General features: G+C 33.7%; 4 protein-coding genes across 7 annotated transcripts in view; all 4 read right to left on the bottom strand.

Moving 5' to 3' along the window:
* Positions 1–1,350: 1,350 nt before the first annotated feature.
* On the bottom strand, positions 1,351–3,396 carry LOC105217776 (solute carrier family 35 member F6). The gene is made up of 4 exons (XM_011192953.3): positions 3,114–3,396; positions 2,846–2,993; positions 2,552–2,705; positions 1,351–2,299 (listed from the first exon to the last, which is right to left on the bottom strand). Exons 1-4 carry the CDS (start codon positions 3,170–3,172, stop codon positions 1,506–1,508), a joined length of 1,155 nt encoding a protein of 384 aa, XP_011191255.2. The 5' UTR covers positions 3,173–3,396; the 3' UTR covers positions 1,351–1,505.
* A 324-nt stretch (positions 3,397–3,720) lies between these two features.
* LOC105217775 (uncharacterized) lies at positions 3,721–7,082 on the bottom strand. Of its 4 annotated transcripts, none has more exons than XM_029043735.2 (4): positions 6,714–7,082; positions 4,895–5,288; positions 4,073–4,418; positions 3,721–3,944 (listed from the first exon to the last, which is right to left on the bottom strand). In XM_029043735.2, the coding sequence occupies exons 1-3, from the start codon at positions 6,799–6,801 to the stop codon at positions 4,199–4,201; spliced, it is 702 nt and encodes a 233-aa protein (XP_028899568.2). In that variant the 5' UTR covers positions 6,802–7,082; the 3' UTR covers positions 3,721–3,944; positions 4,073–4,198. The 4 variants fall into 4 exon arrangements, with proteins under 4 accessions (XP_028899568.2, XP_011191253.2, XP_011191254.2 ...); XM_011192951.3 differs by lacking the exon at positions 4,073–4,418 and adding an exon at positions 4,703–4,797 and having other exon boundaries at positions 6,714–7,058; XM_054225163.1 differs by lacking the exon at positions 3,721–3,944 and adding an exon at positions 4,703–4,797 and having other exon boundaries at positions 4,293–4,418; positions 6,714–7,062.
* Positions 7,083–10,409: 3,327 nt separating this feature from the next.
* Positions 10,410–14,441, bottom strand: LOC105217774 (uncharacterized). Its single transcript, XM_011192950.3, has 5 exons — positions 14,182–14,441; positions 13,717–13,996; positions 13,056–13,220; positions 12,604–12,977; positions 10,410–10,583 (listed from the first exon to the last, which is right to left on the bottom strand). Exons 1-5 carry the CDS (start codon positions 14,322–14,324, stop codon positions 10,505–10,507), a joined length of 1,041 nt encoding a protein of 346 aa, XP_011191252.1. The 5' UTR covers positions 14,325–14,441; the 3' UTR covers positions 10,410–10,504.
* The window catches only part of Tgfbi_5 (transforming growth factor-beta-induced protein ig-h3), a 27,045-nt gene continuing 17,435 nt past the window's right edge, over positions 14,275–23,884 (bottom strand). The window contains exons 5-9 of the mRNA XM_011192949.3: positions 21,054–21,236; positions 20,611–20,884; positions 20,070–20,538; positions 19,304–20,004; positions 14,275–19,230 (exon numbers count right to left, since the gene is read on the bottom strand). Of these exons, the coding sequence (XP_011191251.1) occupies positions 18,745–19,230; positions 19,304–20,004; positions 20,070–20,538; positions 20,611–20,884; positions 21,054–21,236 (2,113 nt within the window). The 3' untranslated portion in view covers positions 14,275–18,744. The remainder of the gene's footprint in view (positions 19,231–19,303; positions 20,005–20,069; positions 20,539–20,610; positions 20,885–21,053; positions 21,237–23,884) is intronic.

The raw sequence follows: 23,884 nt of genomic DNA, 5'->3' as shown, positions 1-23,884 counted from the left end.
GTGCTTATTGAATGCAAATTATTAATAATGTTCTTATTATTTATGCAAATGTGAGCATACCAACTTTTAATTACAAACAAAACAAACACACAACTTGTGTTTAATTACAATCTTACCATAACGGTTAAAGAAATGACAATAAATTGCAGCAGCTCTAGATGCATAGAAATTCATGAATTTATAAAATAAGCTCTGTTTAATTCGAATGCTAAAGTATACACTTTATATATGAACATTCTAACAAGTGAAGTTGGATTTATTTTAAAATGAGCATTATTGACATTGGTGAAGTGTTAGCCATATTATTTCTTGCAATTATTGTAATTTGTAAAATTGTATAATAGTTTTTTCTTTAGTGTTTTTTGTGCATATACTTACATACACAGTATATTTATATAACAGTCAGTGCAAAGTTAATGTGGCTTAATGTGCATAGGAACAAATATTGTTGCTTCTTTTAAAGAATTATCATTTAAATAAATACATATTGTGATTGCCTCATAAATACGTGTATTCTATTATAGAAATATATAATATATAAAAAAATTTTGTGTTTAAATATGTATAATTATAAATTGCTTTCTTTCGAAGTATTATAACATGCTTTCACTTTTTGGAATTTCTAAAGGCATGACAAACTTTACTACAAAGTTTACATGTGCTTATTGTTATTCTGCTTTGAATTGCACATCTCCCTATACGTTTCTTTGTAAAGTTGTCTTATTTTTGGCAAACACATGGACATTCATAAGGCGAAGTTATGGTTTTGGTCGATAAAATGTTGTATGTTCAATGATTGGAACCTAGGTGTATCAATGAGCGTTCTATAAATTTGACTTTTTATTTAATAGTTTCAACAGGAAAAAAGTGCTGAAAGTATTTGTAATGAAATATTTTTTGGTTTTGTACCAACATATTTAAATAATGTGAAGAATGCCATCGAGCTACACAATAAAATGGTAAATTAAATAATCAATAACATTTTTTTTTTTTAAATAAGTTTATTTTCAAATAATTAATGATTTACTTAATTTTAGTCAAATATCGCCTAATTTCTCTCTCCAACAGTCAGATAAATGAGTTTTATTTTTTAAATATTAAATATTTTAGACTTTAGCTGTGACACCAACAAGTTGTGCACTTAGTGCAATTTTTTATAACTACATGAAACTAAATAGAAAATTATAGATATAAATTTTGATGAATCATGCTTTTAGCTTTATACATACATGTAATCAAATTCAGGATTTTGGAGATCTTTCAATTATTGTCTCATCGTATTTTTGGTTGTCACATATAAGATAGTTTAATCATTTTTTATATTTGTAAATAAGCAAAAAAGATGAAAACTTTTTTTAAATACATTGAAAAATAGTTTACTATATATTTAGTCGTGTCAGTTTTACACTCCCGTAGCTCGTGTTTTTTTTTTCTATAAATTCTTGAAAGGTTCACTTTCTTACATTTGCATATCACAACAGTGCGTTATATCAGTTGAAGCTTTTTTAAATAGCATCTGCCGGACGATTTGTCGATACACCAGGCTCTACGTTGTCGTTGGCTGTTTCATTGCTTAAGTCTGCATATCTCCCACGCATCAAACGTGCTATTAGCGATCTATACCACTCAATAAATATCGCATTCCTATAAGCAATCGTACCCATTTCCAATATTATGAAACCCATTAATGTTATAAGGTTGAACCATTCCCACTCCAACATGAACGCCATCCAACAAATGAGCAGAACACGTAAGCCATCGGCCAGCAGTCGATTAGCTGATGATGAATACTTTACAATGGTTAGCGAAGCAAAATTATAACAAGCGCTTGAGAAAACGAAAATAATTAAGGGTGCCCATAAAGTGGGATTACTGCGTAGCTGTGGTATAATATCTCCTAAATCATCAAAAACACCTCGGCTGTTATGGTTAAGCGGCACTGGTGAGGGTAAAAAATTCAGGCATACCCCTAGCAAGACTGTGATCAATAGCCCGAAGATACCTTGCCAACCTGTAGCCAACATGGTCGGTATATCCGTACCTTTTAGGCACTTTTCATCATAGACAAATTTAGCTGCGTGGAAAATTTGTGCGAAAAGTACCAGTAAATTACCGGTTAATACTGCATTACTATCCCAATTTGGCAATAAAATACGGTCATATCCAACGCGTTGTACATCAATAGAAACTATTACAAAGATACCGCAGCTGATGGTGAACATAGCCATCCAATGACGTGCAGTTAACGTTTGATTTAGATGTATGACACCAAATATTCCAACAAATATTAGAGCAGCAACTGGAATTACATAAGTGACCACATTTACTTACTAAGAAAGAATAATAATATTTAGTAACAACTTCAAACGTAATTGTTTTGTGTGTGAGTTCCACTCAAATTCATTCGATTTGACTAGATTTCATGAGTGTACGGTATTTCCGGAAATGTGTATATACATAAATACATGCACATATTGTTTCTTTTATATAATTATCCATTCAATATATTTGAACATAATTGGTGATTTAATCTTTATTATAAATTACTCACCCCTTAGCATTTGAAAGCTGGATACATATGTTAAATAGAGACCTGTTAATAGTATAACAGAAGCCATTACATCCAATGCAGCTGGTAGAAACAATTGAAGCGGTGAAAATTCACGTCCTCCTCGTGTCAATATATTTTCTCCCTCTGCACCCGTCTAGAAAATACGTAAATGTTATATTTATTTTCGTAAAAATATAATCACATCTACTGGAATAACAAAGGCGCTTATCAACAACACTCAATCGTATTACTGATTATATACACACGCACAAAGTATTTGTGTTGGCAACTTACACCGCGCCGCTGAAGGAAGAAAAATGCAGCTTTGTAAAAGACGAAGCAAAGAAATTGCCCTAAGAACATGAGTGCAGTTTGAACCACTGGATGTTGGAAACGACGCCATTTTCCATCGCTACATTCGCCTTCCAAAGTGTCACTCCACCTAAACAATGGCATTTGATTATACGTATGCATAAAAATAATCGCTATAAAGTTTAGGTAACGATAAAGAAGTTTTATAACTTACACAATTTACGCAGTTATACTATAAATATGCACTTACTTTAGTAGTAAAACGTTCAAAGCTCCTGTTAAAACGTATAATAATGGTAAATACATCATTTTCACCAACAGCGCCGGTTGTTAAAACAATTGTTGTACCTGAGTATTTCGCAATAGTTAACAATGCCTACTGTTTGTTAAATTTTGCTCTAATTTAATTACAATTTTCCTAATTTTCGTTGTTGATTTTCTTGACTGCTCTCTTGCAAGTATTCACAAAATAAGTCAGGAGCAGAAAATAACAGAATAAAAGTGCAAAATAAAAACAAGAAAACAACGGCTAGGCAACAACAATTTGGAAGATATTTATATGTGCAAGAGTTGCCACTTCAAAAATAAATCAGCAGCAGGGATGTATTGAAATGTGAATAAATACATTTAAGTTCACAATGAATGGAAAATGTATATAAACGGAAGCGGAAATTACGTATTTGTTCAAATATCCATATTTTATTGTAATTATTCGTAAGGGGATCCGTTGTGAATTTTTATTTCGAATTTGAAATTCCCATATACATATTATTGAAATTATTGGAATGTGTAATTTTCCGATGCTGTAACAGCAGTAATTTACTTTTTAACTCTAAAATAAATAAAAACACAATAAATACAAAAGATATTATATATTTCATTATAATTCTGACCAATCATCTTCAAACATATCACAGGATTTATATTAATTTACAGTTCCTTTACCTTGAACATCTTTCTTTTAAAATTAACTTATAAAGTATATGGAAACTGAATGAATTGTATTGTCCAAAAAGTATCATATGTATGTTGTCGGTTAGATTTTTACGACTCCACCTCCGTTTCGTTACGTCCGTTTCGACTGAAAGGAAAAGCAGCATAAGTAAATGAATAAACAGCGTTTGAGAAACAAAGGCAATATTTTTGTGAAATTAGCCACACCATATATTTTCTGCTATCAAAAGCATTTTAGCTACTTGCAACTCTCACCTGGTGCTTAGGACAAGTAATGATTGTGTATAAAATATGTATAATTATTTTGTGTACATGTTTTATGGTAAATTTTCAGTGATTTTTGTTGTCAGATCGCTTGGAAATCCTGAACACTCATTTCCTTTAAAGCTCATCCTTCTCAAGTGTGTACGTAACTTCCTCTACCGTACCCAAACGCACCGTCTCAGCTTCATGTATCACGTCTTCTTGATTTATGTTTCCACTTTGTTGCCTTGGCACGTATTCAACGCTGTCTGTGTCACTTTGATATGAAATGCTCGAGTCACTCTCTGCAGTTGAAGGATCAGGACTTGTAAGTGTGATTTTGGAACCGCGCACAACTCTGTGTAAGCAAATTTGTGTGTATGTTGGGTATTATAGTGAAAACAGCTACTTCAGTGTTAATCAATTATCAGTATGTGAGGATAAATAATTATGTATATACATGCATATGATTTAATGGCATTAGAGTTAATATGTAATTTGTATAATGAAATATTCGTATTAAATGTTTATGTGTTCACCAACTACATTTATATATAAAAGCATAAATACAAATACATTTGCATTGTGTGCTTACTGTAATCACAATCATACACAAGTAGTATATATTATATATATGTATACCTTATATACATTGCATTTGTTTGCTTGGCATTTAAGCGTTTTTGGTTATCTATTGTCGCTGATGCGTGTTGGTTCCTCGCAATTTTTGCGGATGTCTACATAACATATATATTTTGAAATTTGGAAATACGAGTGATGATTTTTAGCATTGCAGCAAAGCTTTTGTTTAATATAATTAATTTTCAATATTACCTTTCACGAGTTTGCATATTTGCTTCAACATCCAAACTGCGCGGTTGACGGAAATCACATTCCAGCGAGAATGCGGAATCACCGGGAGTAATCAATTCCGGATCATTTTGTATGACAACAATATTAGAATAGAGTTCGCCATCCTTTAGGGTTTGACACTGGTCCAATTGGAAATTCATCTCCAAAGAACGTGAACTTTGTGTACTTGGCTTAACAAAACAGGGTGCACTTTGTTTATAAAAGCTTCCACGCGTATACATTACGCCAGTGAATGGTTTCTCTGTCTCCAACATAACGTTCATGGAATTGGAACCACACTTAAGATTTACCTTTTGAATACCCTGATCTGAACCTTCAATTTTAAACGTGTCGGTTAAATCTTGCTGCCAGATTTCTACAGAAAATAAAATAAATTATATAATTTAGAATAGGAAATAAAAATTAAATATTCGAAAGTACTATCTTTTATTGTAATAAATCAGTGTTATTTGAATTTAGAATAGCATATATGGTATATATATGTGTAAGTCCTGATTCGGATGATCACTGTAGTCTTTCTAGCCATTTATATCAGCTGAATTTCTTAAAATCTTTTTCTATTTGGTTCACATCATTCGGAAACTTCCCAATTAACAAGATCAGGAGAAAGTTACAATGGACTTTATTTCGTTGTTTTCCATTTCTATTATTACCTAATATATTTTGTATTGTTTTTCCTTAGAAAATAATATAATTTAAACAAATGTAATTAAATGTTAAATGTAATACACCGATAATAATTTAAATAAACAAGTAAGGATTGGCTAAGTTCGGGTGTAACCAAACATTTTACACTTTCGTAATTTTTTTTACTTATTTAATTTTATTAAAATAACACATTATAAGCTATATTTGTGTAAAGTTAGCCCTTCTACACAATCTTTTCCACACAATTTTAGTGTTTCTGACGTTTTTCGTTAGTGAGTTAAAACACTTTTTTCAAGATAATTTTTGTATGAGAGGTGGGCATTGTCATCCGATTTCACCCATTTTCATGGTGTAGATGGAATACTTTAGAAAATGTGTGAAGCGACTTTGGTTCATATAGCTTTAGATTTTGAGAAATTTATACAAAAAACTTACTAACAGGCGGACCACGCCCACTTTTCCAAAAAATTTCAGTCTTATATCCCTTCCACTATATCCCTTCCTTCATATCCTCCGTACCAAATTTCTAAATATACCAATTAAAGATTTTCAGTTAACGTTATTTTGTGGGCCTGTCAGTGGTCCGATTTCACCCATCTGCCATATATACTAAGCCTCACATGGTCCCATAGGAATTTGTGTGCCAAGTTTTATCAAGATATCTCAATATTTACTCAAGTTAAGTGCAAGCTTGCACAGACGGTGATACAGGCAGATATCCATATTTCAACTCTACTCGTCATCTTGATCACTTTGGTATATGCATATGACTCTAAATCTAACTCGTTTAGTTTTCGGTGTTACAAACAACCATTAGGTGAACAAAACTATTATTCTGTGTGTAATATGTTGCGAGAGTATAAAAATTAACAGTATTTTCGAAATGTGGTAAAGTATCTTCGCATCTACTGCACGCACATTACCAAATAACTGTAAAGCAACAAAAGCACCGCGAGTCTGACACTTTCTTTTGCTTTGTTCTTTTTGTTGACGTTTACGCGGAAAGAAATCCGGTTTCGCGCAATTAAATTCTTGGTGAAGAAGTTTTGTTGACGTGCTCAGTACGTATTAAACCCGTTTTATCTGCGGTAAGTACTTCCAAAAAAGAAATATTAAGTATTTCTTTGATTACCTGCATTATTTTGTTCTTTCTTTTTATCATCACTAGATACATTCCACACCAAAAGGAGGATGCTGATTGTAAGGAATATAGCGCGCATTTTAGTAAAAATTGTTTATTATTTTATTTTATGAATATCAATTTTTTTTAACGGAGAACTACACAAATTCACAATTTAACCAAAAACTTGTTGCCGACAATGATTTTCGATGATTTTGTTTCCCGTGACTATGGACTATGCGCTTAAATGCAAAAGTAACGACTGAAGACAAGCACGCCGGTCATGGAGAATATAAAAGCCAGCGCTGACTGGCGGTGGTAATGTTCGGCGGTTGCACGAGTGATGACTTAACCACAAGCGTTACGCCAGCGGTGGACAGGTGTCAGCGGCAGTATGATTTTTTCCACGCTGACAACATGTGTATGTGCGTGTAAAAGAGAAAGAAGGAAAGAGAAAAGTCAAGAAGGTGCTATGCTCCAGGGGATATAAATGGTTATGTTGCATAGGCGAACTCTTCGTGGCTAGTGTGGAAAAAATAAGAGCGGTGATAGTAGACCTGCTTCCAAATATTGGCTGCAACACGACGTAATGCGGATGAACGATTGAATGAATTGTTGATAGCCGGTGTTGTAAATGCATACAACTATAAATAACCAAATATATCTGTCTGCAAGCACTGCCAGTAATTAAGAAATACGCGATTTTGTCTATTGCTTAATTGTAAAATCAGTTTGTTTACATTTGAAATGCACATACATATATAGGTGCACAGTTATACATTACATTACGCTTATTTAACCCTGTTGTGCTAAAAACAGAAGCGCATGCGCACATATTTCGCAATTACTTATGCACTGTGTATATATTGCAAATTTCTAAAAATAACGGCAGTTAAGCAAGAAAGATATAATAATAAGATATGCATTTATACAAACATATAAAATAAATTATTTAATCAGTTAATTAAAAAAATTAAAAACTTGTTTAAAAAAAATTAATATATTTGTGATAACAAGAAATACGTAAAAAAATTTTATTTTAACGCATTTCGAGTAAAGTAAAATAGCTACAGTTTAATCAGACAAGTTAATGTTTACCTTTCCAAATCTTAAGGGAGTTAACGAGCTGAAAATATAAGAAATTGTTTCATGAAATATTGCCTTATTTAAGTTATGTGCTAATTTCATTTCATTGATTATCGCGCTTTCATGACTGACTTCTCTATGTTACCGAACGATCTCTTACCACATGAAAAACCTTCTACAAATCTCCGATTTTCGTGAAATCTAGATTATGTATTCTTTTTTGAAAAAAAAATTTACGTTTTCAAAATCAAAGTAACAAATTCTTCAGTTTCATGCTGAAACTATTGTCATGGGCGTATTAAATGACTGCCAAAAATTTGTTTAATATATAACCGATTTACAAATTATTATTTCTTAACAGACCACTTTATTTCCGTTAATTGACTTCCATCTTCCCGCTTCTTCGCATTATTGAGACAATCTAATTAATGTTTTTTTATGTTGTGTTAATTTTCTCACACAATCGTGTTGGTTACAAAGAGCCAATATACGTCAAAATCCAATCTTTGCGCCTTGTTTATTTATGCATAGACTAAACTACTAAAGCTTGCTACAATAAGAAAAGCGTGATGGATAAAACCAAAGAGCGTTCATTAAGTCGGAAAAGTCACTACGAAGCAGACGTAGCAAAAAGTGGAAAATTAAAATTAAAAGAAGAAAAATCTCTTTCCGCATTTCACGGCAAACAAACATCTGTACCACTGTGTACAGAAATACAGTGAATTAATTTCAACAAAATCCATCCGTTTCGTTTTACTTCAAACATTCAAACATTCAACCATTCCGATCATTTCAATCTGCGATGTTCCGCTGCAACTAGTGGTAATCCGACGCCATGTTAATAAACTCTGAATTTGCTATGGAGGCGAGTGCATTTGTGTACATACATAAATACATATTTGCATGGAAGTTTTTATGTATCTTTTCTGCTGCAAGTATTTTCTTGTAGTTGTACACTTTTTTTGCCCACATTTCTTTCGTATTAGCTAAAATTCGTGCAAATCGCTACTAAAATCATTGCGTTCGCGTGCGTTGGTACAACACGGTACAAAACTGTTCCACGTACATACATACTTGTATCTGCAGCAACGGCTATTTGTAGTGCCCACTTTTACCACTTCTTCGTGTCGGCATTAAATACCTATTAAGTAATTAAATCTTATTTCCGATTTATGTGTGTAATGCTTTTATGCACGGGTTTATTAACTGTCATGCATATGCAATGGAGTGGATGGAGTGTAAATAAACTGTAATTGAACAACTACGTAATACATACGAGCATATAGGTCGCTGGCGTAGGAAAAAGCGATCATTGCCGGTTCATTAATTTTGGCTCGATCGATGTAAAATTAGCATGTATGTACGTAAATATTAATAAAAATATTATTAAAATCGTAAATGTTTTACACAATGTGCTAGCTACTCTGGTAGTCCCTTGCTCCCTACTTTGAAATTATAATTGATTTTAATGGCACGACTTTTATAAAAAAAATTATTATACATGCATACATAATAACGTTTTTTTTTTTTTAAATATTTAACCAAATTAAGTATTCTACATATACACATACATACCGAGGTAGTCACATTCACTATTCTAAGGGGCTAAATTCTTAATTAGTTATATCGCCTTTGGGATCTATAACAGCCTGCTATCCGGTCATTATATCAATTGTTTTCTGATAGTTAACGAAAATCCAAACATTTTCATGATCCTTCATGATAGGGAGCATTGTCGTGTTGTAAAACCATGTCAATAGTTGGAAAAGGCCGATTGATCAGTACAATGTCATTTGAATTATGGTATATCCGGATTGATTAAGTACCCCTAACTTAGTACCAAATCTCTAAACTGAAGCAAGGAAAACTTTTTCATAAATAAGTAAAAGTCTTCGATCTAGTTATAATCGTTAATTCCTTTGTTTCGTCATTTTATTTAGGAATTTTTATGTTTTAAGACTATGTTGTTATGAATGCAATAGATACTCTTGCTCACACCAAATCCAATGATAAAGGCCAAATCACGGTGTGTAAATACTTTTGACTACTGCGCGTCATCAGTTCATTCGCTTCGTTCTCTGTCATATGTCCAGCTATTCTTACCAAACTGAAACCTTTCGATTAGGAATTGATCAATGTTTTCAACAACATAGCAATTTGTTCCATTGAAACAACAACAAATACAGGAAAAAGCTGAAACCTTTCGATTAGGAATTGATCAATGTTTTCAACAACATAGCAATTTGTTCCATTGAAACAACAACAAATACAGGAAAAAGCTTTCTCTATGGAATTTGTAAAACATGTTCGATGTGTAAATAATTTTGACTATCTCTGGATGTCTACCTTCAAATGTTCTACTAAATATTGCTTATACGTCCTGTTGAACATTGAACTTTCATTTCTAGTAAATATGTACACATATTCCTTTGCTGTATGTAAGGTCATGATTTTTGAGAGAGCTTAAGTAGTTTATGAAATATGTACATACATTTATCCCAGTATGTATTTTAACAACTGATATAAATGTGATTTATTTGTTAGGTACAGATATAGATTCCACGTTCTGTTCCCATCTTATTTATAGCATTGTCTTACTTTTGGTTTAATAAGAATTACAGATTATTAATATTTTGTTATTCCAATCGTATTTTTTATTTAGGCAGTTATAAAAACATTTCAATTATGTACATATATACTCGCTTCCGTGTGCTTACTTATTCTTTTTTAGTTTTCATTGCGGCCCAATAAGTTTCCAATTCGAGTCCTTCCCAGTTGAGTGATTTTGTGAAAACGCTATTAATGAAATCATGAACGTAATATAGAAATATAAGTTTTCACAATTACATTTTATAAATCAACAAAATATCATCAACTAATCATTCGTAATAAAATTATCGTTATATTATACTGTAAAAAATTGTTCAATATTTCAACAGCTCATATTCTACTTATATCCGAAATTTATCAAAAGAAACTATCAGGATATTATCTTTCAATACCGTTAAAGCGATTTTTGAAATCTCCTAGCACAATTTCTTACATTTTTTTTAAATTGATTCTTCAAATTTTAAGCAATTATATGTATAATCTAAATGTTTTTTATATATTAAATAAATAAATAAAATACAAAATTATTTTGATTGATCTGGAGCATACCATTACGTATCAGTTTCGAAAATTAATACTTTATAAAATCGCTAAAGCTTTATGTAATCCTGATACTACTTGAACTAGTTTTATTGAAATGAGCATTGAGTTGATTACTACATAAGTAACGGTTAATTAAGACACGAATACATGTTTTAGGGCATCTCTACCAGTGGCGTAGATAGAATTAGGTCAGTTAAGAGGTACAAGTAATCAGTTGAATGAATTCCCAATGTTTCTAAAGATGTTATTTTGAATAAATCAATTATTTAGATGATCAAGTAATAAAGCAATAAAGTGACAATAAATAAGTTTGAAATAATGGAAATTCATATATAGCCATACCTCTGATATCTCGAGTAAGTAACTGTTCAAAAAAGTAGAATTTGGAACATTGAAAATGTTAGTTAATAAAAACCTTTCTACGCCATGGGCTGAAGAGTCATTGGCACAACACTTTGGCCTTACTTTGATATCAATGCAATTCGATTCAATAACTCACGGTATTATTGTTTATGTATTGCTTTACCTTGTTTGAAGTAGTTTGGAAAAATGATTCTATGGCATTTCTAAAAAATACTGACTTAAACTTTTTCAGGATCGTACTTCAAGCAATTGCATTAGGACGGTTAAAACGAAATTCAGCAAAACAGTACTTGACCGTTGAAAATACTATGGCAAAATTCCCGTAACACTTATCAATCCATTGCTTTATATAAACGGTGTTTTTCCTGAAAAATTAAAGATGGCATCACTTTGAGGCCAATAACCGGTAAATGGGATGAAATATCATTAAGCTTGGATAGTACTATGGTTAAGGCTAGTTTGGCTATAGGAAAAATTGTTTTTTATTTGGGGCTATCTCTTGATTAGACCAAAGGATGTCAACCCATTGAATAGTGCACGTCTCATGTTCTTAAAAAAATAGTTTTTCGAAAGCCATTTTATCGTCTGAATGGGTGTAACTCGACAACGGAAAAAATGGAATTTGTGCTTCAGTGGCGAATTCCTTCTCGTAGATCAATTCATCTTTATATTGGTCTATCATTGATTCGTCTTCTGCACTATGGTGTGGGCTAACCCATTATAACTGTCAGTTTAACGTTATGTACTTTTGTATATAAATATTCGTAAAGTATATACATGAAAAAGTAGGCATATTTTTAATCGCTATCCAATTCACCAATTAACTAGATAGACAATTGTTTTACGGCCATGAACATGAAGACTGTTCGTGCGAAAAATTATTTTAATAAGACATTTGCAAACAAGTTAGTAGCTATTAAATACTTCAACGAGATCAATTTGATACCCACTGCATACCTACAAACACACACATAGCACTTACATAATATAATCTCCGCAAAAGAAATGCCACAAGCCATAACTAACGGTATTTATTTCATATCCGAGTTGCACTATTTTATATCCGACTTTAAAAATAGGAAAAACTTGACAATTGCAAGCGTCAATTGTGTACAACAGCGGGCCACCAGATCAACCGGCCACTTTGGTAGAAATACTACTAAAATGTACAACAACAGCAACAGTCAACAACTTTGGTCATACTAGTTACCTGTTTCGGTCACTATGCACACTAATGGGTACATGTTATCTGTGTAATGCACATTCAACTAGTTACATACATCTGTGTGTAGATACTTACGTTTCGCGTAATAGTTGTAAGACTTCCTGCTCCTTTTTGGTCAATCCATTATAGTATGCCGACAGATTGATATCCAATAGTTTGCGTGTCTGCATACCGGTTAGGAAAGTGCTTGCATCGTCCAACTGCATAAAGTAGTACATGGCTAACTTACCGAGTTCAACATTAGCCTCCTTGCAAATACTTGCAGCCTTCCGGCATATATCTTTTACTTCCTCACCGGCTGGATGCCATACCTGCGGTCCAGCGTTGGTCAGAAGGCCAAGTGCATGACCGGAAGCGCACACTATGCCCAAATTCTGTTGCTGGAAGAAGTCCAAATACGACTTGAGCGAGTCATCCAGTAGGGTATAGCGCGCATAAGCCAATACCGACTGTGGGTGCGAGAAAATTATAATGCATGTGAAAGTAATCGATGACTTTGGAAAATGTGACTGTATATAATTACTTACATTAAATCTACCGGGCGCCCGCTCAATACATTCCTTTAAACGTGACAACGGATATGCGGTTACGCCAATAAATCTAGCTTTTCCTTCTTTTACGATTTTCTCCAATTCCGGCAGGCATTCGTTAATCACAATGTCAAGGTCTTTAGCGAATTCGATGTCATGGATCTGAAATTGTATATAAGTATATGAACATAGTAAGTAAATGTAACATAAAGTCGTTTTATAAGATGAGGGATCTTGCTATGTCTACCGTATTTTTTTTTCGAGTCGCTGAATCCGAATTCGAAGTCCATTTAACCCCATCAGATCAGTTTGATATTCTATTTGAATTTCGTAATCATCAAGCGATTCCGATGATTTTTTTCAAAAAAGGGTCCGCTGTAATGGATCGTTATATTATATTTTGAAAAACCGACACCGGATCGTAATCCTTGACCCCGAATATTGAGTTTCATGCGGATCCGATGAATTTTTACAAAACCTGTCCGCCATAATATTTTTCCGGGGTTATGTCGAAACCCTGATCTGATGGGTTAAAAGGACCACAATGACCTATGGTTTGTGTTCGTGGTTAAGATCTCAATTCATTCATATGAAATTTGTGAGTACTTTTTCTTGCACTGTTTGTACTCGTATAATACCGGTACATATACATACATACCTGTATGATGTCAACATAATCGAGACCAAGCAACCGTAAACTCTTCTCCACACTCTCTCTGGTCTTTTTAGCCGAAAAGTCGATCATTTTATCATACGTTTTTTCATAACGTCCAACTTTTGTAGCAATATAATATGCCTCCCTGGGCATATCTTTCAAAGCCATGCCCAATACCTCCTCCGAACGTCCTTGTCCATAATATGGAGCGGTGTCAATATAATTAATACCTGACTTGATGGCTGAATGTATGGTCTTTATCGCTTCATCCACATCAAGATCACTGCCGGCGCATAAGAATATTAAAAAATGTTCATAAATAAATAAATACAATTGAAGTGTTTTTTTAATTTTGAAGAGCACGCAAGCAAGTGCTCACCTCACAGCATATGCTTATCAGTACTCATGTGATGAAGATTAGTGGAAAAATACCAATTAGGTGCATAAATGAATATAAAATCTACTAACCCATAGAAATCACTCAAAGTACCAGTGCCCAAAGCCACTTTGGACACCTGTAATCCGGTGAGACCGAATTTGCGATATTCCATTCGCTTGCAGAGCTCTTCATCGTGGAAATCTTTAATAAAGGTTGCGGGAAGTGTGGACATTGTTCAATTAAACGCTTTTACTAAAACCAAACAACAAAAAACTTGAAACTTGAAAAACTAGAATTTACGTATACAATTTGCAATTTAATAATTTTCGCGTCTTTATGCGACTCAAAGTGCCGGTGGACTGAGAATAATTGTTTCAAAGCCTTAAATATCATATGTACTAGGTGTTTTCGTATGAAGGAGTGTATATACTTACCATATATTTGCATATGTTTGCTAAACTGGGTAAGAGTACATACGGCTCTTTTTTCAGTTCACTCTCACTACCACTTATGTAAATTGAGAATAGGCCGGTGAGCGTTCAATTGAGCGTTGACTATAAAAATATGTTGATAATATAGCAGTCGTCCCCCCTACGTGGTATTTTGATAACACATACTCATGTGCATATAAAATCTAAGAATATATACATATATACTGTATCAAGTAATTATATTGTGACACATTATCGTTTCTAATTTACTACAAATTAAAGAAAGAACACTCAAGTGTGAACCTAAGAGAATTATATATTTATATATATAATACTAGCTTTTTACCCGCGGCTTCGCCTGCAGTGGAGTCATTACGTAAGTCATAAGTATGGGAGATAAAGGGTAAGGGTATAATAATAGAAATGAGTCAATTTGATAACTAAATTTGATTGTTTGGCTGAGATCAACAATTTTTAAAAATTACTACAGACAGAAGTTTCAACACTTTAATATATGCCTATTGAAATGCAACAACAAATGTTAAAATATATTTCACCGTCACACAAATAAATAATTCTGAATTCTAACAATTTAAAAAAATAAAATACAAAGTATTAATTTAAGATATTTTTGTAGACAATGTTATAAGTTTTCCTGTCGCGTGCAAATATGTGTAAATTCCTGGCATTAGATACACGTGAACAGGCTACATAAAGCTGACCATGAGAGAAGCATGGGTTTTCTAAATGCACTCCTGATACCTGTAATGTTTGTCCTTGTGCCTTGTTTATAGTAACAGCAAAGCTAAGCTTGACGGGAAACTGAATCCTTTTAAATTGGAATGGAAAGTCAGTGGGAATAATTGGTATCCGAGGTATTATAACACTATTTCCTTTACCGACACCTGTTAAAATAGTAGCACCAAGTATGTTTTGTCCCAATTTTGTTATCCGAAGCTTTGTTCCATTACATAGCCTAGGAGCATCTAGATTTCGCATAAGCATTACTGGTACATTTAGTTTCAATTGAAGTTTATGTGACGGTACACCCGATAGTTCAAGTGAATTTAAAAACTCCACAGGATGTGAAGTACTTAGTTCCGTATCCATAATTGTATCCATTGACAAATTTTCCTTCATTTCTCCCTGAACCTCGTTTAAAATGTCATTGTTGATCCTATTAACAATTTCATTTCTTGGTGCTAATATTGCTCTTGCACACAACCACTGATCACTACACAAATTTTGTTTTAATTCCTTAAAAACATTAGCAATGAGATCCACATCACTTTTTACTAAATTACAAAATTCTCTTGACAGTGATATGTAGCCTTCAGCGTCAACGTCTAAACAACCATCACCAATTTTCAACAACATTTCTGCGTAAAGTCCTGAATCCACGTCATTATGAAAATGCACCCTCATATTCGTTTACAGGCGGAGTTTTTTAACTGTCGACCATAAGCTTGACGATTTAATGCACGCTTGAATTTCATCTGCTGGTGTCCCCCTCTGAATCACTGGGAGGGTTTGACGGAAATCACCAGCCAATAAAACCACCATGCCTCCCATTATATCTGTACTATCTTGCAAGTCCTGGAGGGTCCGGTTTAAAGCTTCTATAGCCTTTTTGTGAGACATTGTACTTTCATCCCACACTAAAAGCTTGCATTCTCGCAGCATTCTACCTCGTGAACTATTTTTACTAAAATTACAGATTGGCGAATCTTCCTGTGCCAAATTCAATGGTAATTTTAAAACGGAATGTGCGTACGACCGCCGTTTAATAGCGTCGCGGCAATACCTGACGAAGCTACGGCAACTGCTATTTTTTGGTCTTTTCTGACGGACATTAATAATAAGTTTAGTAAAAACGTTTTTCCAGTTTCTCCTGGTGCATCGAGAAAGAAGAGTCCACCACTACCGGAGTCTATTTTACGTAAAACTTGATAGAAAACATGATTTTGCTCTGGAAGTAATTGAGGAACTAATTCTGTCACTTGATGTCGCAGTGCTATGAAATCATAATCTAGCTCTCGTGCAATTTCATTCTCAAAATCATCCATATTGTCTCGTCGAGGAAAAAATAAATTTGTTGACAAACAATTGTTTTATCTTTCCTAAAAAATTTTTTATTAATATAAAGTACCCTATGTTGCTTCTAGTACCTTCAAGAGTATATGTACAAAGTTTCATGATGATCGGTTCAGTAGTTTTTGCGTGAAAGCGTAACAAACAAACTTACATTCGCATTTATAATATTAGTAGGGATAATCAAAGAGAAAAATTATATTTGAAAGGCTAGTATAGGATATATTTTGTACTTAAACAAAAAAAAACATTAAAAAACATTATTCAATTGGTAGGACAAAAAATCCTTCACTCTGTTCATTTCGCTGTAGTGTCGAAGGGTTCGGGTCAGCCTGCATTTTTCAAATTGCGTGGCGATGGTATCGGTTTGAAATTTTAACTTTAGCTTCAGATGACTTTTTGTTATTATTGCAACATGTCTTTACAAACAATTTACTTTGTATTTTTACAGGAAAAAATTAAAAAAAAAATCGCTATTTTACGAAAAATAGTTATAGAGCTACATAATACATAATTTAATGGCGAGTCTTAAGGATAGCATGAGTTCCTTAAATGTATGATCTCTTAAAACTGTTATTCTGAAGATTGACTCACTTTTCGATCAATATGTTGGTACAATTTTTATATACACTCAAATATTATACATGCTAAATAAAGTCGGAATTCCATTCCTTTATCCCTACTTCAGACTAATTTTTCGAATTTTTTTTTTTTTACACATTTTTCTTATTACACATTGCGATAGTATACCTATATACTTGTAAGATTTGGCTACACTCGAACTTAGCACTTCTTTATTTGTTATCTATTTATGATTATAGATAATAGATCTTTACTTCCTTATGTTTCCACAAATTGAGATTAAGTGATTTAGAATCTATATTAAAATATGTCATGATTGTAAATAGATTTTAAGAACAAAATTTTGGTTTTTTAACCAAGTCGTAGGTTTTTGGCTTGAAATTCTGCTTCAGTATTTCAAAATAAGTATTTATTTTTATCCTGACCTCTTCATTTGAGAGCAACATTTTTCCTGTACGACATTTTTTGAGTGTGGGAAAGAGGAAATTGTCGCTGGGACCACGGTCATATCACAGGCTGAATGAGCCAAGACGTTGATACTACCTTCGAATGCCTTTTAGAAGCCAATGATTTTAACTAACTCTCTTAATTTGATTTTACAGTCACTCAATACAATTTTAAAACTTTTCGCGATGTTTACTGATGTTATTGCCTCTTGTAGCCTCTGTGAACACTGTGCATCATTTGTCCTAGTTTGCTAACGACGAAATTCAGTAAAGTACTCATTGACTAGAGATTGTTCTATCAGATTTGCTGTAATATTTAACGAAAGGTGTTTGTCTCCCCAAAAATACTGTTTTATCGAAATATTAAAATAGGAAAATGGCCAACTCCATTTTGAGAATAATAACTTGAGAACGACTGGATTAAATGTTATGAATCGTTGAAGGTATTCGAATTATATTTAGTTCTCTAAGGTAACGATAGAGGCTATTTATTTGCGATCTTTTGGCTATATTTTTGAATAATATATTGAAAATTATATGACTTGAAGTCAGCTCGAGAAAACTGTTGGTTATAGAATTTATAATTTTACCTTTCTTATAATTATTTTCTTTCAAAATTTTGATTTTTACTTTAGTCATATATAATTGCTCAAAGTTTTCGCTTTTATGTAAATTTTGAATATTATAAACACTTTTTCGAAAATTTTTACTCGAATAGTTACTTTTCACCTGCATTATTAAATAAAGCAAAAGCAAAACTACGTATGAGTTTTTTTATTTAAATATGTATATATTTCGTGAAGACCGTTATTCACGCTTTAATACGCATTCGTATAATTTATATTTAAAAAGAGACGTATTGTATATATGTATGTATATGTATATTCGAATGTATATCAGATTATAGAGAAATTTCATTAAATTAATAAATACACAAATAAAAAATATCGCAATTTCAGGCTTGTTGCAACAAATCTATTATATAATTAGTGCTCAAAGCGCTATACAATTCTAAAACAAAAAACACCTTACAATGATGTTTGTATATATTGTTGTCTAACGCTACAAAGTGTACGTATGTGTGTACGCGTATTTCAGTGTTTTAGAAGAATAAGTCGCCAAAAGTGTCCACTTGAGGTCGATACAACGGTTGTTGTGGTCGCTGTTGTTGTTGACGCCTTTGAGGAACTATAATATCATTGATCTCATGCACAATACCATTCGTGGCGATCGCATCACACTTGGTAACGCCAGCATTTTCGATCTTCGGACGACGTTCGCGTGTAATGCGCAAGTGTGCGCCATTCAACGACTCAATCGAACGCACAAATGGCCAGTTTGTCGGTATGATACCTGCACAGCAGACAACATCATTCACAATATGTGTCTTGATCAGATTCTCCAATTCGGCTTTATCTTTTGTAAGTGTCGTTTCCCAGTCGGCGACTTCTTCGAATACATCATTCTTGGGCACGAGCAAAGTGTAGCTGTCGCTGACATTCGATAAGATGCTAGTGAGATTAGCGGCACGCACCAATTCGAGGAATTTGCTATACATGGGATTGGACTCCAAGAGTTGCAATAGATTCTGCAAAAAAAGAAAATGTTTTGCAAGTTAGAGGTTTATTTGTGGAATATGGCGATGTTATTGCACCGCTTACCATTTTTGGTGCCACTAGCGGTTTATCCACTTGATGCAACACAGAGCCACAGCTTTCATCATCGAAATGCACGAGACGAGCGCAATTGACCGTGGCACGATTCATAACATTGGAGAAGAGCGAATGTGTGGAGTAGAGATTGATGCGCACTTCCGGACCGGCAATAGTCGGTAAAATGGAATCGGACAAGTCACAGGTCTTTGTCATCGGCTGGGCAAAATGATAGTTAAGGAATTCAACCAATTCGGCATTATTGCGCAACGAATCTGGTGACTCTTCCAAAATCTGTGCCCACTTGGTGGCTTGTAATGCCTTGTCAGTTGGCGCGAATACAGTCACATTATCCATGTCATCGTATTTGTCAACCAAGCCAGCTGCCTCAAGTAGTCGCTTGAAGATAGTGACATTCTTTTCTTGCATCAGTGTCGATAGCGGCAATGCCGATTCGGTTGGTAGGATAGTATCAATTACGTGCAACACGCCATTTGTGCCCATTATGTCCGCTTCAGTGATTTTCGCAATGTTATTGATCACTACCGGCTGTTCACCGACTAAATCGGCGACCTCTGACTTGCCAACGGTCGATTCGGTGCGATTGAAACGCATCGCTTCACCGAGCAAGTTGTAGGCGGTTGTCTTGGCACCAGGTATAGAGGCAACGGAGCAGAAGGTCAGATCGAGTATGTGATTTTTCAAAATATCTACAAAAGTGAAACGATTTGTTAGCAAAAAATAGTTGTAAAAATATACGCAAAAATATACTTACTAGCACCACAGCCTTTGCCCTCCTTGAGTGCACGACGTAGATGTGGATCGACTTTTTCGAAGGCATAATCGGTTGGCACAAAGATGGTTACTGGTTTCTCACCCTCCAGCAGTTCGCTTAGTTTGGTGTTTTCGAGTACAGTGCGCATGATCGACATATCGGGGCGTTCGCGAATCAAATCCATGACATTCTTTGTTACTGGCTTCATAACACCACCCAAGGTGTGTATCAAACCCTGTTCCGATAGTTTATCATGCTTTTCAATTGGTATGCAATTGGCGGTAAAGCGGTAGGGTTCACCGCCCAAAGCCAATGGCACTTCAAAGGCATTAATGCGTATGGACTGCTCGGGTTCTTGAGTCTTCAGCAACTGGTCGTTTTTGAGATCATATAAACTGACTTCACCATCAACAATGTGGCGTTTGTATAAGTTCTTCATTGCGGCATCACCCTTGGGCTCAACAGCGTTCTAAATTTTTCAAGAAAAACATGAATAAGATATTAGTAAACCATTGCCTTATTATTTTTGCTCTTCACTTACATTTTCGCTTTGCAATTGATCAATGTAATTATTGAATGCCGCATCCACAGGCATGAAGATGGTCACGTTTTTGTTGCTCAAGACTTCGCCGATGCCTACATTCTTCGCTGTTGCCACGAACTCTTTAGCTCCCATATCGGCTGCTGTTGCATCGATGCCTTTGATTTCCATTTTTTCGCATGGTGTTGCGAAGTCAGCATTACGTGGACGTCCATAACCATGACAGCACTGACGTGTGATCGTGATGGTCTTCTTTTTGCCATTTTGGTTAACTCTAATATATATAGAGAAGAAGCAATATGAAGAAAAGGGTGTTTTTTTTAATAAATAGAAACACGCTTACAGCACTAAACAGAGTTAAGCTTGTGACGCTAGAGTTTTTTGTTTTACTTTTTGTACTGCCTTACGAATAGATACGTTAAGTAAATATTTTGAATACTTACACACGAGTGCATACATGTTTATTCGGCTTCTCAACACATGAATTAAGGCTAATATGGAACTGTCCAAATATGTTGGGTCTCACATCAACGCTCTCTGAGACACCGGGTGCAATCTCTTCAGTTCCACTAGCTTTCGAATCGACTGTAGTTACGTCTTCTTCTTTGTCGGTACACACGTTCGGGCTGTAAAAATAATTTTAAAGTATTCGAAATATAATTTTGTTTTCACTTGTACATATTTTAAATTTCTATTTAAATTGTATACATATTTAAGACGGCATCACCGGAAAACTATTTTTTTTTGCAGCGTAAATTATGTAAATATGATTTTTTTCATTAAGTAGGTATAACACAACTTTAAATAAAGTACAAATGATGTAAATATGTAATAATATGTTCAATAATTTTTTTATTTTTAATATTTCAATATTTTTAGCAGCTTTACAATTAACGAACTTTTTGTAAATATCGTCTAGAAGTTCTTGAGTAAATATTTTTAGAAACAATAATGGAATTCTTTTAAACATTCTTGTCCTCATTTTATTGAGCTTTAAAAAATGTTGAAAGGACAGTTCTGGGAAGATAATAAGTTCCCGCGTTTGATATATTATATATTATAGATCTAATTTTAAACAGTTGCAATTTAATTCTAAAATAAATAAATGGTGAAACCAAAGATATTGACTACAAAATCGTTACATAGTTTTAAATATGTATTTGAAATTTAAATTTGAAACGACGCCATTCTAAATATATTGAATATTGATGGTGAACTTCATTTCTACGCTTATATTTTATAGTTACAAACAATAATCCTTTATGTATAATTATTTCCATACACTAGTTCGTTAATATTTATTGAAATATAAATAAGTCGCCAATCAGTGGATCTCAGTAGTTGAAAATAGTTAAATGTTATATAAACAAGCTTTGACCTTGAAAATTGTCACAACACCTCCTTATGCTTCTTTTTCGTGGACTACTTTTTAAACATGCTGATTACTCATAACCGGTAATTAGCTGATTGTTGACAGTCAATTAACTTTCTACAAGTGTCATGTGTAGTTACTATTAACCTACATACCTGTACATATCTGTGTATGAATGTACACTTGTTGTGCTAAGTAAATTGCATAAAAAAAATTAATAAAAATCTCACGAGCGTTATTTATCTTTCAAATTGTGCCTTTTAATGCATACAGTATGCATTATTTTGTATGAAAAAAAAAAATATATATATTTATCTCCAAAGTGTTATGTAAATGCAAACCAGTTCACTGATGAATACTATGAACCTTACTTAATATGCTCCAATTATTATTCTAAAATGTCATCTTATTAATTTGATATAAATGGTGTTTATAGTATTTTTTTATATATACATATAGAGAGTTTGCTCGAGAGTCAGATTTCAAACTAGTTTACCAGAACACATTCAGCCTACAGAACACTTCGCAGAAATCGGCAATGAGACAAATGTGAGAATTACCGAATTCGTAATACCGTTGGTAAGAAAATGTGGTGCAAGATTTCACTGACAATATATTCTTCATAAAGCGGATAGTATGTTCAAACTAAATGCCACTAAACTTGAAAACTAAGTATGCCGAAATATGGACCTATCGGCTGTAATTCTTTAATTTTCTGTATATTACTTGAATATGATCATATTTTACCGGTTCAATTAATTAAAATATGGATGCTGAAGTTCGAAAAAAATCAGGTACACCATAAAAGCTAAGCTTTATTTCAAAATGTTTGCTTATGATTGTGAAGTCGAGTAACCTGAATTTTAATATTTATACTCTCGCAACCTGTTGCACAGAGTATCATAGTTTTGTTCACATAACGGTTGTTTGTGTCACCAAGAAATATAAGAGTTAGATATGGGGTTATATATACATAAATGATCAGGATGACGAGTAGATTTGAAATCCTGATGTCTGTCCGTCCGTCTGTCCGTCTGTCCGTGCAAGCGATAACTTGAGTAAAAATTAAGATATCTTAATGAAACTTGGAACACATGTTCCTTGGCACCCTGAGGAGGTTGCTTTCGAAAATGAGCAAAATCGGTCCACTGCCACGCCCACAAAATGGAGGAAACCGAAAACCTATACAGTGTCATAACTAAGCCATAAATAAAGTTATGAAAATGAAATTTGGAACATAGGATCCCATTAGGGAGGGGCACATTTGGATGTAATTTTTTTGGAAAAGTGGGCGTGACCCCGCCCTCAAATAAGTTTTTTTATATATAACTCGCAAACCAATAAAGCTATATAAGCCAAACTTTCTGCAGTCGTTTCTTTTAGCCATTTCCTTATACAGTCCAAAAATGAAAGAAATCGGATAATAACCACGCCCACCTCCCATACAAAGGTTAGGTTGAAAATTACGAAAAGTGGGTTAACTCCCTAACGAAAAACGTCAGAAACACCAAATTTTACATAAGAAATGGCAGAAGAAAGCTGCACTGAGATTTTTTTACAAAATGGAAAATGGTCGTGGCGTCGCCCACTTATGGGTCAAAAACCATATCTCAAGAACTATTCGACCGATTTCAATGAAATTCGGTATATAACACTTTCTTGACACCCTGATGACACGGGTGGAATATGGGCGAAATCGGTTCACAACTACGTCTACTTCCCATATAACCCAATTTTGAATTCCATCTGATTCGTTCACTTTATAATGTATTCATAAGGAACCAATGAAGCTAGCGGAATAAAACTTTACACAAATACTGTATTTGAGCTGTGACATCACTTGTGGAAAAATTGTCAAAATCGGACCATGACTTTTCAAGGCCCCTGATATCAAACATGAAG

The sequence above is a fragment of the Zeugodacus cucurbitae genome, chromosome 2 (assembly GCF_028554725.1).
Source record: "Zeugodacus cucurbitae isolate PBARC_wt_2022May chromosome 2, idZeuCucr1.2, whole genome shotgun sequence".
NCBI classification, from domain to species: Eukaryota; Metazoa; Arthropoda; class Insecta; order Diptera; family Tephritidae; genus Zeugodacus; species Zeugodacus cucurbitae.
This window is presented reverse-complemented; position numbering and strand designations above follow the sequence as displayed.